This window comes from Artemia franciscana, chromosome 21, assembly GCF_032884065.1.
Source record: "Artemia franciscana chromosome 21, ASM3288406v1, whole genome shotgun sequence".
NCBI lineage: Eukaryota > Metazoa > Arthropoda > Branchiopoda > Anostraca > Artemiidae > Artemia > Artemia franciscana.
The window spans coordinates 7,773,101-7,787,575 of record NC_088883.1 but is presented as its reverse complement, the minus strand read 5'-3'; the positions used below and the strand labels follow the sequence as shown (position 1 = coordinate 7,787,575).

Below are 14,475 nucleotides of genomic sequence, written 5' to 3'. Positions count from 1 at the left end.
TCTGATCGAATAAGCTTTATTGACTCGAGAAAGCTAGAAACATAAAGGAGCTAATCGAACACTCACAAAACATACAATAATCACAATATACTAATCGACCACAGATAAAATGCACCACAAATATGCCTCTCCTGGCTTTGTGACTGGTGACGACTCTGATCCGACAAAAAAAAAAAAAAAACAGACAACGGTTTTTCAGTGTCTTGGACTGACGGCATGACTTTATCTTTAAAAACCTAACCGACTATTATGCATCATTGTTCATAGGAACCCTTCAAAAGTTGGATCACTTCATCATACTTTGGGAAGCAAATTCGACGTTTTTGAAATCCAACAGAGTATGAACTACGACACGACCATTGACCAAAAACTCGATATCTACATTCAGCTATGGGATTAGGAACTATGACATAGAAGACACTAGTTCAAAACCGGACATCAACGTCAAAGTCTATAAACTAAACAGACTACTTAATAAAAACTTTCCAACTATTTTCCCAGTAAAACTGATTAATATGGGCGACAATGGTAATTTCTGGATCACCGTGGACCATTATGGACTGGCCAAGAAGAAGATCTAATAAAGGCTCGCAGACACCTTAACAGCTCTGGTGAAATTGTTGCTTCTGTCAAGTTCCCAAGCATTATAGAATTGGTTCCGGTGTGACTCAGGTCAATCCCACTCAACTCAACTCCCATTCAAATCAATTTAATTCAATTCATTCACCTTTAAGCTGAATATCCTATGCAACTTACCTCAATTCAATTAAACCGCTGCAAAGACTATGGTTAGATTAAGTAAGGTAGAATGGTGGTAAATGTTTCTCTATGAAACATGTTATCAAAATAAAATAAGTACCATTTGATTCCCTATTTTATGCTCTTTCAAAATATCAGGGTCACTTTTCTGACAGTGCACCCCATCTCCACTCCCACCCCTAATGGTCCCAGATATAGCCCTAGGATATGTATAAGAAAAGAAACTAAAAAACAACTAAAAGAAAACACAAAAACAATGAAATTCTTCCTTTTTAGTTGCGGCATGTTTCTACTGATTAGACTATCATTATTTCCATTGCTATCCACATTTTTAATTATTTCAAATGTTACTTTATTCAACAATTGTATTGAAATCTCTTGGTTAAAAGCTTTTCACCGAGTCAAGCGTGCGAGAAAACCGATTAACAAAGAAGACATAACGCATAACAAGATGCAAAACAACGGAGAAATATATTTTCTGGGCTATATCTGGGACCATCAGGGGGGAGGTTGGAGGGGGAGTGCATTGTCAGAAAAGTGACCATAACATTTGGAATGAGCATAAAATAAGAAATCAAATGGTACTGTTTTACTTAGATGTGGTCAACCAGAGCAAATATACCTAACGGCAGATTTATTCAGTTGGATTGGGTTGAGTTGCATAGGTGTTGAGTTAAATAGGGTTGGATTGCAAAGATGTTGACTTTAATAGGGGTTGAGTTAAACGAGGGTAGAGTTAAACGCGGGTTGAGTTTAATAGGGTACGAGGCAAAGGGGGGTTCAGTTGAACAATGGCTACACTGAACGAGGATTGAGTTAACCGGGATAATGTTAAGCCTTTATTTATTACAAAGCAAACAAAAATAAGTCATAAGCAAAATGGGATAATGGAAAAGTGACACCCAGTGACTTAAGGCTAATCAAAGAGAATGCTGTTTCGATACCAGCTCCTGAAGAAAAATTCTTTTTGCCAGTATATGTACCACCTTTCAATTAAGCACGAGTTTAGACATTGATATTTTCATTTCAGAGGCTGAGATTGCTGATGCAACGGAAGTGTCTGAGTTTAATGTCTATAAACAGCTTCAAAAACTGGAGAACACCTGAGCGTCTTACCCTTGTGAGCATCTTATCATTGCCAAGTCAACCTACTCCATTATTTCTCAAGTCTTAAAAGAGTGCAAGTGTTCCCTAATGCTGGGAAGAGACCCTGGATAAGTGTCATTCCTAAAGTATATTACATCAAATCTGGCGACCAGCTCTGTCTTGTTTCAGTAGTTCCTAATTCTCCTAAAGTGGCAGAAACATTTATACAACATGAGCTCATGTCATAGATCTCTACTTCCCTTGACCCATATCAGAACGGATGTATGAAAACCTGTCACATATCTGATTACATAGTACATCTCTTCACCGCATTTTCGAGTGGCTTGATCACGGAAGCGTGATTGTGTAGTTGATCTTGTGTTACCCGACTACTAAAAGGCCTTCAACTTTATTTGTTACTTCATAGCAAGCAGAAACTTGCACACTAAGGTAGCCCACAAATATAGTTTCCTTCAAGCATTTTTTTTCTTTTTACAAAACATACACCTCAGTGTCCATAGCCTTTTCCCACAGGATAATGGGTCAGAGTGTTATGATATACCAGAGTGTTATGATATACCAATGATATACCTCAGCCTTTCTGTGTTAGACGACAGATTCAAGGACCTAGCAGACACGGGAGCTCCTATGGTATATTTCGTTTAAACTTCAAATGACTTCCTCGTTTAGACGCGCCAATAGGCTAATAAACTTTAAAGAACAATAGGCTATTTGCAGTTTTCAAATCAACAAAAGAAAAACAAAATCCTTCACTTTAATCCACAATGCTGGGATTTCCTAAATCATCATTCACCATGTATTCACCATATTCAAACACCTTATTCACCATGCTGGGTTTCTTCAACCTTAATCCACGGTGTCAAATTCAGTGTTGATTATTTCGTTGTGACGTTATGACGTTGTGACATTGAATAGTTGTGCATGGTTAAGAAAATCATTGAAAAGTCAAATTGTTCGATTTATATTCTAATGTCTACCAAGAATACTTTTTTTAGTCGGCTAGAAAGTGTCATTTGTTTGGTGCTCTCAAAAGTACTCCTAAAACGTTTTGTAAAACATTCCCGTCTAAGTTGAAAATATGTGTTTATTACTTGGTTTTTGGTTTTTTGTTGTTTTTATCATACTCCTTGTAAAAACTTATAAAACCTGGCTAAGCGGTTGATGCGCTGGTTTGAGAAGTATTTGTCCAAGGGACACGGGTTCAATCCCAGTTGTGACCAGTTATTTGGTTTGGGACGGGGATCAGTAGCGTAACTCTGTAAGCTGAGCCAGAGTCAACCCAGCTCTAAATGAGGACCCGGAGAAATCTGGGGAAGGTAAGCAGGAAGGGTATGGGAAAGCACAGGATGGTTGGCACAGCCCCCCATTGCACTTCCTGGCTGAATAGCCATGAATCGAATATTAGCACCGCCGGTTTGGACCTTAAGGGTCTAGTGCCGTCTTACTTACTTTTACATACAAAAAGCACTGCGTACTTTTTGTATGTATTTTACTGAAATAGCAAATCGTATATCATAGTTTTGATTTGGTTTTTCACTTTTAAGACTACCTCATATCCAACAGAATAATTTTAGAATACACTTGTCCTGTATAATGCCTTTAGAGTCAATAACACAGGATACTTAATTGAGCAATTAGTTATTACACAAAACCTGTTAAAGTGATGCTGTCCGACACTTATACAGGTTATGAATCGGCATTATCTACCTTGCGCCTATGGTCAAATCAAAGCTTCGCTTTAGCTTTATTTTTAAAGTTCGCCAATTTCTTTTCAGCAACAATAAACACTTCTAGCACCAATAAAACGAATCAAAGCATAAACTAAATTAGTTGTTTTCTAAATTACCATTACTTACCTTACCCTATTACCAAACCATGTGACTAAACGAGATTATTACCGAACGATATTATCATCATTTATAACAGAAAAAATTTTAACAGAAAAAAAGAAAAAAAATTTGCTAATTTTCATATTACCAAGCGATATTATCATCATTTTTAACAGTAAAAAGTAAATATCACATCTATGTATCAGTTTGTATCAACTATGGATCAGTTTTTAATTAGTCCTAGCACAATTTTTTTTTGTTAATTTTATATTGTAATCAGCTTTCTCATTTAAGTTTTTTTTACGGTTATATCCTTGAGCTTTAAGTATATTTATTTAAAATTTATTCTTGAAAACGACAGCTTATAAAAAATAAAATGAAACGAATTCTGACAAAAATTATAGCTCATTAATGCATGGCTTACATTTTGATTTAAAATTTGATTGACAAAAAGGCGAAAACAATTTTTATCTTTTTCCTACTTTTTTCCAAACTTTCTAATTTTTCTTAGATTTCAAATTTTCTGTTTTCTAATTAGAAAATTCCAATTAGAAAATTCCAATTAGAAAATTAGAAAAACAATTTGTTTTCTAATTATCTGCTACAATGGAAGAAGGCCTGATTCATCATTCTCTTGAATTATATTCTCATGAATAGGAAATGTAGCAGTGTTGCCACCTTTAAGCCAATATGCTGCAATAACATATGGATAAAATCAAGCCTACCATTCTGCTTAATTTACCCAATGCAAAGCTGGCATAAACTACAGATGATTCGGATTCAGACAATAAAATATAGATCATTAAAACATGATTTTCATTTTGATTTAAAGTCTGATTGATACAATCAAGAAAATATTTTTCTTTCTAATTTTCTTTCTTTTAGAAATTGTTCTTTTTCTATACCCAAATAATACCCGAATACCCTCAGTTCAGAACCCGTTTTCTTTTCTAAATTTACAACATATATATCGTTTTGTAAATTTCAACTCAAACAATCCAAACAATAAAATTAATTTTCACTGCCCATGGTGATTTCAATTATTAACAATTGCCTCTCGAACTTAACTTTATTTTGGGCATTAGTGTGGCCACTCCATACTACGACCAAAATTAGTTTTACAGTGGCATTGGCCCAACTTTTAAATGCAAGAATTGCGTAATAGATCTCAGATAGAAAAAAAGAAAAAACTCTAAAGGAAACAGAAAAAGAAAGAATTCTCTAAAAAGAAAAGGAGAAAAAGTGTTTTTCTTGTTTCTAAAATGATGGAATAAGTGTGATGCAATACTCTGATTAATTAAAAAAGAAAAAAACATGGAAAAAGGTGGCAGTGTTGCCACTTTTATACCAGTGTGCTACAATAACATTAACAGATAAAAAAAACAAGCTTACCGTTCCGCTTGATTTGCCCAATGCAAAGCTACCATAAGTCCAATAGATCTCTTCGCCCTTCTCATCATAAAACATGGACACTGCAGGTGCTGGTAAACTGGTGACAAACCTGGTGCAATTAGTACCATCCAAAGAGCACTTCAAAATCATGGGAGGATTACTCACTCCACCCCCGACAGCTACGAAAAGGAGGCTGAAAGATATTGGGCGGTTAAGAATGCATAGTATAGACTTCAAAATAGCTTTAGAAAAGAGACTTAGAAAAAAAGACTCTTTACTCAATCTTATATCACTATCTATTCCTTCGTGAACTTGTTTTACTTTTTCTCAGGTTCAGGGAAACCTTACCCCGCCCGTAAGTGCTCCGTCGTCTTTACTTCTGATTAGAAAAACTATGTTCTTCGTAATACAAAATATCAAATTCAGATGTCTTTACACCCCCCTCCTCTGTAACGTCAGAGTTCAATGTAATGGCGAGTCACACTATGTAGAATATAATGCCTGAATCATTTTGTGGATGGCACCCTTTTGGGTTGTTAAAAAAATTACTTCTTAGAAGTTCTTCCTTTTCCATTTTTGTGCAGCATTCATTGGTGTCTATTTGACTTACATGATTAATTTTGATTCTCGTATTGAAATTTTTTCTCTCTGTAAGTGAATTTTTTTTCTCTGAGTAAGTTTCCGTTTTTTCTAATTTGGATGGAGAGGGGGGCACTTGTATTCTACTTCAAAGCAGAGTATGATTAAGCAGAAAGGCGAAACCACTTAAATTCTTGTACGCATATTTTGACACGACTGCAAGATTTAGAATAAAAAAAGAAAATAAAAAACAATAACAATGTACATCTTAGATTTTAAAAATAGTAAATCTTACAAAGATAAATCGAGTCATGAATCTTAATCTGTTTAAAAAAGAGAAATAAAAAGAGAAAAGGAGCAAAATTACTTAAACTACGAGGCTTTGTGTAAAACAAAAAGAAAAAAGAAAAAAGTTTCAACAAGGAACAGTGTGTATATTGAGAATAATAAATATTCAGAAAAAGCAAGTCAAGTAAATAGCCCAAGGAAAAAAGGTAAAGTTTCAAGCGCAAAACTACAGAGTTCTCCCAAGTTTTTCTCAAATTTATGTGGTGATGGGGGGAAGGGGGCTTATTCTGCGCAAAAACAGTGCAAAACTAAAAACAGAAGCAAAGCCACCGGACTATAATGTAAAGCAAGCCAAGAATTTCGCTCTCCTCAAAATCAGAGTAAGACAAGAAGCACTACTGCTTAAACTGAGAGGCTTAGTAAAAAAAAGTGCAAAAAAAAGTGTCATTTACAAAAAAATTTAAATTTTAAATTTTAAATTAAAATTTAATTTTTTAAATGTCATTTAAAAAAAAAGTGTCATTTACAAGGAACAGCGTGTATATTGAAAATATATGTGCAATTTTGTAGAGCGGTGAGCGGTTTATACTGTGGAGTAAAAAAGACAAAACAAAATAATGCAAAGAAGAGAGAAACAAAGAAAATAAAAACCAGAGAAAAACAAAAGAAATAATTGTTGCTTTTGTTTTACACAGAATGAAATTGGGAAATACCATTCAGTATTGTATTTTCTATTTAGTTATCCTTTCATCGCTACTTCGAAAGGGTCCTTTATTTTAGTTTCAGTGTTTATTTTGAGGTTTGATTTTATATTGTCTTTTGGACTTATATCTGCAATTTTTTTTTATTCTGCAGTGTGGACGGTTGAGCGATGGCCTCAACCGAAATATCTGTATAATTCTTCTTCTGTTTTTCACTGGATGTTATTCTCCTCGTTTCTCTCTTCTTTGTGATTTTTTATTTTTTCATGATTAGCCACTGCCGTCTCAGAAATTATTTATGTAAAAAAAAAGATAAAACCACCCAACTATTACTGATATTTTGATACGACAATGAGGCTTACTAAGCAATAGTATCATCCACAAGGAGGATTGTGTATATTGAGAATATGTACGTAATTTTGTGGAGGGGTGAGCTGTTTATTCTGAGTCAAAGCGGAGTAAAAAAAAAAAAAAAAAAAAAAAAAGAAGTTAAACTGCCCAACTATACTAACCAAAGTCGTGTTTTGACACGACTTTGAAGCTTAGTAAAAAAAAAAAGTGTCATCTAAAAGGAATAGTGTGTATATTGAGAAAAGTGAATCATGCATAGTTAAAGCAGACAAATTAAACAGACCAAAGGAAAAAGAATAAAGTTTTAGGCCGTAAGATTTTGAAATTTCCCTTTTTCCAAATTGGAGGGAGGAGGAAAGGGAATTTATTCTTCTTATAAGCAGGGTGAAAAAAAGATAATACAAGAAGCAAAAACACTTAACTGCACTTCCACATATTTTGATATAGCTGCAAGAATTAATAAAAACAAGAAGAAAAATATACCACCTAGAATGAGTATTGTGGATACTGAGAATAGTGAATCTTGCAAAGATAAAGCAAGCCATGCACTTCATTCAGCTCAAAAGTAGAGTAAAATGAACGAGAAAAGAGACAAAACTGCTTAAACTACAAGGCTTAGCAACAAAAATGGTGTCATTTACAAAGAGTAGTGTGCATATTGAGAATAATGAATATTCAGAAATAGTTAGTCAAGTAAAAAGTATATAGACCAAAGGAAAAAGTGCAGTTTCAAGCGCAAGATTACAAAATTTCCTCAAATTTTAGTAGGGGGGGGGGCTTATCCTGCATAAAAGTAGCATAAAAAAAGGAAAGAGGCTAAACCACCGAAACACACTTACCAATAGTTTTGATACGACTGTGGGGCTTAGTAAAAAAAAGAAAAAAAAAAAGAAAAAAAAACAGTGTGATCAAAAAGGAGTAGTGTAGATACTGAGAATAAAGAAACTTGTAAAGCTAGGGAGAGTAGAATAAATAGCCCAAAGGAGTGCAGTTTGAAGCCCCAAGACAACAAAATTCCTGATGTTTTTTCTTCAGTTTGAGCGTAAGAGGTTATCTTGCTTAAAAACAGAATTAAAACTGAAAAAAAGAAGCGAAACTGTGAAACTACACTTACCCGTATTTTGACACAACGGAGAGGCCTATGGGCATGGTTAAGTTAGAAATTACAACTTTTCTGTATCGACCCATTGAGTCCAACAAAAGAATCTGCTCATGTTCAGCGTCTGCTAGGTATATGTTTCCAGTCGAGTCATCTAAAAGTATGATTTAATATATTATGTTAGGCCTGCTCGGTCCTCTAAAATAAAAATAAAATATCAGTTCGATGTGTAGAATATCTATGAATCGGATTTCAAAATCATACGCATTCTATATATCCTTTATCCCGAACGAAAACATCATTCATACCGATATGTCATTCAAATCGATCGGACTAAAAATATATTTAAAAAAATTGATGGATGTTTCCCTTATTTAATTTTGTTTTTCACTCGCATTACATGCACGAGTACACATATGTAGAAAAATGGAACCCAGAGCTCTGAAGGTCTCTCCTGTTAAAAATCATCATCTTATAATTTATTATTATAAATAATTATCATTATTTAATCTTATTAATCCTATAATTATTATTATATCTTATTAATCTTATAATTATTATTAATTAAAATAACTGCATACATAAATTTAAGAAGAACTGCCTTAAATACTACATACATAGAAAATGCCCTAAATCAATTATATATTCATCGAGACGTTTTTTGTCATTTTATTTTTATTTGTTTAATTTTCCACCTTTGAAAACCAAAAGACTTTTTGTCTCAAACACGTCTTGAAAACAAAAAATTCGGTTTCCGATTCATTTTTGATCATTGGTTGCCAGTTCAGTTTTTGCCAAATGATCAGGATAAATTCTAGTAAACTGCTGAGACCTTTCCCTCTTTCTTTCTTCCTCTATCTCTTCCTCCATAACATTTTCCTTTTCTATTTATGGTTTACGAGTTAGTATTTGATTAGTATTTGTATTTTCTCCCGTTTTCACCTATCATAGAGCCTTTGTAGGGATCAATGCATTATATTAGTTTTGACTTCTTTTGTTGTTGAAAATATATCTTTATCCTTAAAGACAAAAAATGACCTTGGACAGGCAAACACTTAACGAGGCGTATTGGGAGGGGGGGGGAGCGAAAATGGGAAAAGTGGAAACATTTTAGCTTGAGAATGTCTTAAGAATCTAGCAACACTTTATAACGCTACATTTCTATTACAAAATGTCATTTATTAGACAAAAATGAAGTCTTATAATCTCTAAACATTTCTTCCGACACTGCAGATTTTTTCGATTTTCTGTTTAAAATTTTATAACATTAAGAATAAGCCCTTTTTCGAATATTTAATTTTACATAAACCAATCTTTGTCGAGTAAAATCACAATTTTACGATTTTTCTGGTTGGAATTTGGAATTTCTGGTACTGTTTCATATATCCGCCATGCATACGCAATGCCAATGTGCACGCTCCTGTATTGCGAGTATTATAAAATCTACCATAAGTACCAAATTCCGACCAGAGGGATCGTAAAAACTGAAAAGACTCGACAAGAGTAGTTTTCATTGGCTGTCATTGACGCTTTGACAAAGACATAAAATAAAAACTTTCCTTTCAATAGCTTAACGTAATTATAACGTTATAACGTCGTGCGGTTATTTTTATCCGATCAAAGACATTTCATATAAGTAAGGCTGTACTATCAGTGGCTCAAATGGTTTAATTTAAGTAAGAACGGGTATAATTTAAACAAAACAGTGGAACAAAAAAAAACTTTAAATAATAAAAGTCCAAATATTTCGACTCCCAGCCCGGAAGACCTTTATAACCGGAAAAATAAATTAAAACTCAAGTAAATTAGTTTTGAAGTAAGATTTGGTTTGACTTTATTTTTTTATTTCCATTGATGGAGGCTTCCGGACGCGGAGTAGAAATATTCGAGTTTTAGCTATTCCAAGCTTGTTGTTGTTTTTTTTTGTTCCACTATTCTATTTAAATTATACCCGCTTTTCTCTCTCTTAAATTCTGTAAATAAAAAAGCAGTCTGATCTAAGAAATTATTTCAAATTGTTTAAATTTCTATAAAGAATATGGTAAAAGACTTCAGTTCTCTCTTTTATTGTTAAAGCGAGTGGATATTTTATGTTTTGTGTTATTAGCATGCATACAGAAGAACCTAGAATAATTTCTTACTGTTCCTCAGATGATGGCATTAGTAGTGTCCATGGATGGAATTTCAAAGATGACGCATCTACATGGAAACACTACACTTAACCTTTGATTTCAGTGTATTGTTGTCGACTATAGTTAAAAATGTTCTTTGTATTTTATTTTAAATCTCTTTATATTTGTTCTAAAAACGTTTAATTTGTACCAAATACAGATGGCTTGCGAAAAGTGTTATTGCATTACGTTATTCAAATTCTTGTTTATGACTTGTGGTGATCATGCTCTGTCGAACATAACATGCAGGATAAAATTTCTTTTTCCCTGCATGTTTGTGAAAACCCTTACTGTGCTTTCACCTACTTTTCCTGTTTACCTTCCCCAGATTTCTCCAGGTACACATTTAGACTTGGGTCAACTCTGACTGAGATTACAGAGTTATGCCACTGATCAACATATTCATAGTACACATATTCACTGATCAACATATTCATAGTACACATTTATACTTGGGTCAACTCTGGCTGAGGTTACAATCAACTGAGGTTGCAATCACTGAGATTGATCAGTGAATCAACATATTCACTGATCAACATATTCATAGTACACATTTAGACTTGGGTCAACTCTGGCTGAGGTTACAGAGTTATGCCACTGATCAACATATTCAAACCAAACAATCAGTGACACCAGGACTCGAACCACTCGCGGACAAAGGGTCTCAAGTCTAGCGCGCTAACAAAACAAGCTGAAATATTTCTTAATCAAGGCCTCCGGTCTAGGCACTAGCAGAACTAGGAAAGGTTAACGTTTGAGACTCAGCCTGGTTTGAATATTAAAAAGTTTAAAGAAACTAAATCAATTTAAAATAAAATAAACTAACTAAACTAAAAACACGCTGTTTTGCTACAAAGTGCATGTTGAAAACCATAAACATGAAATGAAATAGTTGGAATGAAATTAAAACAAAATGAAAACATGAAATAGTTTCCATTTCTCTCTTCAAGACATCCACAACTTCTCAGAATATAATTTACTTTAACCATAAGAATAGGGTTTTTTCCTTTCGCAATACCACCTCACTTATTTAAACTAATTTAACTAATAACAAAAACTAAACATTTAATTCATTGAAATGAATTAAATATTCAATTGAAAATTTATTCAATTGAAAAAATAATTTTAACATCTTTAACACTGTGACACAATATGTATAAAGTGTAACAATTGAGAACCATATACATGAAATATCCCTTTCGCTCCCATTTCCCTCTTCGAAAATCCACACGCCTTCTCTATCACGAACAAATAAATATTCAAATGGGGATTAGTCCATTTATTAGACTGTGAAAACAGACACAAAAGTCTGGATATTTCAAGAGAATATACAGCGATCGTCTGCAATATTTCTGATGATGACCGTCGCTGAACTAAAATATCCAGACTTTTGTATCTGTTTTCTCTGTCTAACAAATGGACTAATCCTGTTTGAAAGTTTATTTATTCGTCATAGAAAGGCAGTGTGGTTTTGGAAAAAATAATTAATTGCAGATTTTACGTCAAAAATACGCCTTTCCAATATGTAAATTATTTTAACCTTAACAGTGGGTTTTTTCTTTCTCCCTGAACATTCAATATCTCACCTAATAAAACTAATTAAACCAATGACAAAACAAAACAATTTATTCAACTAATATTCAATCGAAGAAATAATTCCTGACCTTACCTAATTTAATTCATCTTTAACTCTTTTACGTTTGATTTTTTGAAAACATTATAAGTAGATGTTTCAACAGTTTCAAAATGTTTGAAAGTATTTACTAATTATAATTAATTGATAAATAATAAATAATTGATATATAATTCCAAAGGAAGGGCATTAGGTCCCAGTATCCATTTTTTAACAGCAAACAATCGTTTAAGCTCCCAACAAAATTTGTTATTGAAAGGGGGGAGGGAGAGCTTTGTATTAATGAGTAAGAGAGATTGTATTTGTTATTATAGGTAAGTAGATATGTGGACTTTCACGCGAATACAAACCCTCATAGGTTTTTCCCAGCGCGAAAGTGTTGTATTTTATTTATTTATTTGTGAATGTTGAAATAAAAACTTGAACTTAATTTCATCTTTTTATTTTAATTTTGTTTTTCGTCTTTTATTTATTAACCAGTGCATACAGCAGCTTTCAAAATATACATTGAAAAAAATGAAGTGAAATACATCCGTATTGACAAATTTCAAAGATTTTTATTTGGAAAAATAATACGTCTGGCTTACCCTAAAAATTTTTAGAATCCATTAGTAAATATTAAATATTAAAAATAGTAAGATACTAAATAATAAAATAAATAATTAAAAAAGGTAAATATTAGAATGTAACTGACTTACCGATCGATATACTTTCTATGGCAACTGATCTCACGTTATAAAGAGGCTGTATCTTCTGATGCCTCAAATGAAATTGAAATATCATTTCCGAATCACTTTCAGCAAAAATTATGGAACTTGTGACAGGGTCATATGCCATTGCCGTCACCATGTCTGTATACTTTTGAAGATTGAAAGTTTTTATAATGCCTTCTCCGAGGATATGGGGGTCAATGAGAATGAACCGACCAGGGACTGACACCATGACAAGTTCGTGGTCTTCAGATTCTATAAACATTGATATTTTTTGTAATAAATTTATATGTACTTCAAAACACAACAATAAACAGTCGTTTTCCTGAAAAACCTTTGAAAATATTTAAGTAGTTGAGCTATGTGATGAGACTCTCTGAGTTCCCTGAAAAAATTAGGAAGTAATTCTCAATTCCTAGAATGTTTATTCAACTGGCTTTAATAATTTTCTTTTCTAAATAACAAACATTGAAATATCTGGGACCAGAAAAATGACAACCTTTGAAAAGAAAATATCTGAGCTACATAAATGAAACTTTCATATTTTAGGCTTTTTTATTTGTGCCAATTCCGGGAGGATTGATGTACCTGGCTTTAATACTTTTTTCTAAATATGCAAAACTAAAATATCGAGGACTGGAAAAATTACAAGTCTCTGATCGTCGGTTCTAAAAATATGGTTTTTAGCTTTAAATCTATTTACTAAACGAACAATATTTGTATATATGTGATGAGTATGCGTCAGCCAATGATATCGTGATCAACACAGCTAAGACCCAGTGTATGGCGTTTATTCCCCGGGGAACTCCTTTGAAACATATCCCTATGGCTTGGCTTTCTGGAGTGTCATTATCTTTTGTTGGATCCTACAAACATCCTGGATTAACAGTGGCTCCAACTCGTGAGTGATGAGCTTCATGTTAAGGCACTTTCACGTTCGCTGTGCTGGAGGGCTAACCACCTCATTCGTAAGTGCGGGAGTTGGGACCCTTCTGTAAGATGCTTTCTTTTCAGAGCTTACTGCACTCCGTTGTATGGTCTTGCTTTTGTACAATCTCTGTCTGTTATGTGTGAGAATTCTCTTCGGGTTCTTTATAACAATACTTTACGGTGGCTTCTTAATCTTCCATTGAATTGTAGTGCATCTGGAATGTTTGTTGGTGATAACGATGGAGAAAATTATTAGAAAAGAGCCATTTACTAGAGACAAGCCATTTTAGAAAACGATCTTCAAACCTGCATAACCCCCTTTAGATATTCATCCAAAGAATGACCGCAAGAATGTCCAGGACAGCTGCCCCCTTAAAAACTTTGAAAAACAGTGGCCTGAAAATGTACCTTTTCTATAACTCCGTTGTACAGTCTAGCTTTTGTACAATCTCTGTCTGTTAGGTGTGAGAATTCTCTTCGGGTTCTTTATAACAATTCTTTACGGTGGCTTCTTAATCTTCCTTTGAATTGTAGTGCATCTGGAAGGTTTGTTGGTAAGGTAAGGTAAGGTAAAGGATACGGCATTAGACTTTACAGTCCCTACCGGCGGTGCTGATCTCCGTTTCTTGGCCCTTCAGCCAGGAAGTGCAATGGGGGGTTGGGGGCCAGCCATCCTGTGCTTTCACACACCCTTCCTGTTTACCTTCCCCAGATTTCTCCAGGTACCCATTTAGAGCTGGGTCGACTATGGCTAAGCTTACAGAGTCACGCCACTGACCCCCGTCCCAACTGAAGAATTGGGTACACTGGGTTTGTTGGTGGTGGCCTACCATCTTTTCCTGAGCTGCGTAGAAAATCTTCTCTTTCTATCCAGACAAGGATACTTGCTTCGGATAATCCCATCACTTTGGTGCTTTCTGAGCCGT

General features: G+C 33.9%; 1 protein-coding gene across 2 annotated transcripts in view; it reads right to left on the bottom strand.

Moving 5' to 3' along the window:
- LOC136041082 (vitellogenin receptor Yl-like) overlaps nt 1-14,475 on the bottom strand; it is a gene marked incomplete at its 3' end in the record, with an annotated part of 238,165 nt that overhangs the window by 81,266 nt on the left and 142,424 nt on the right. For both annotated transcript variants that reach the window (XM_065725635.1, XM_065725636.1), the window contains 3 exon segments: nt 5,088-5,280; nt 8,121-8,259; nt 12,608-12,874. In XM_065725635.1, coding sequence (XP_065581707.1) covers nt 5,088-5,280; nt 8,121-8,259; nt 12,608-12,874 — 599 coding nt within the window.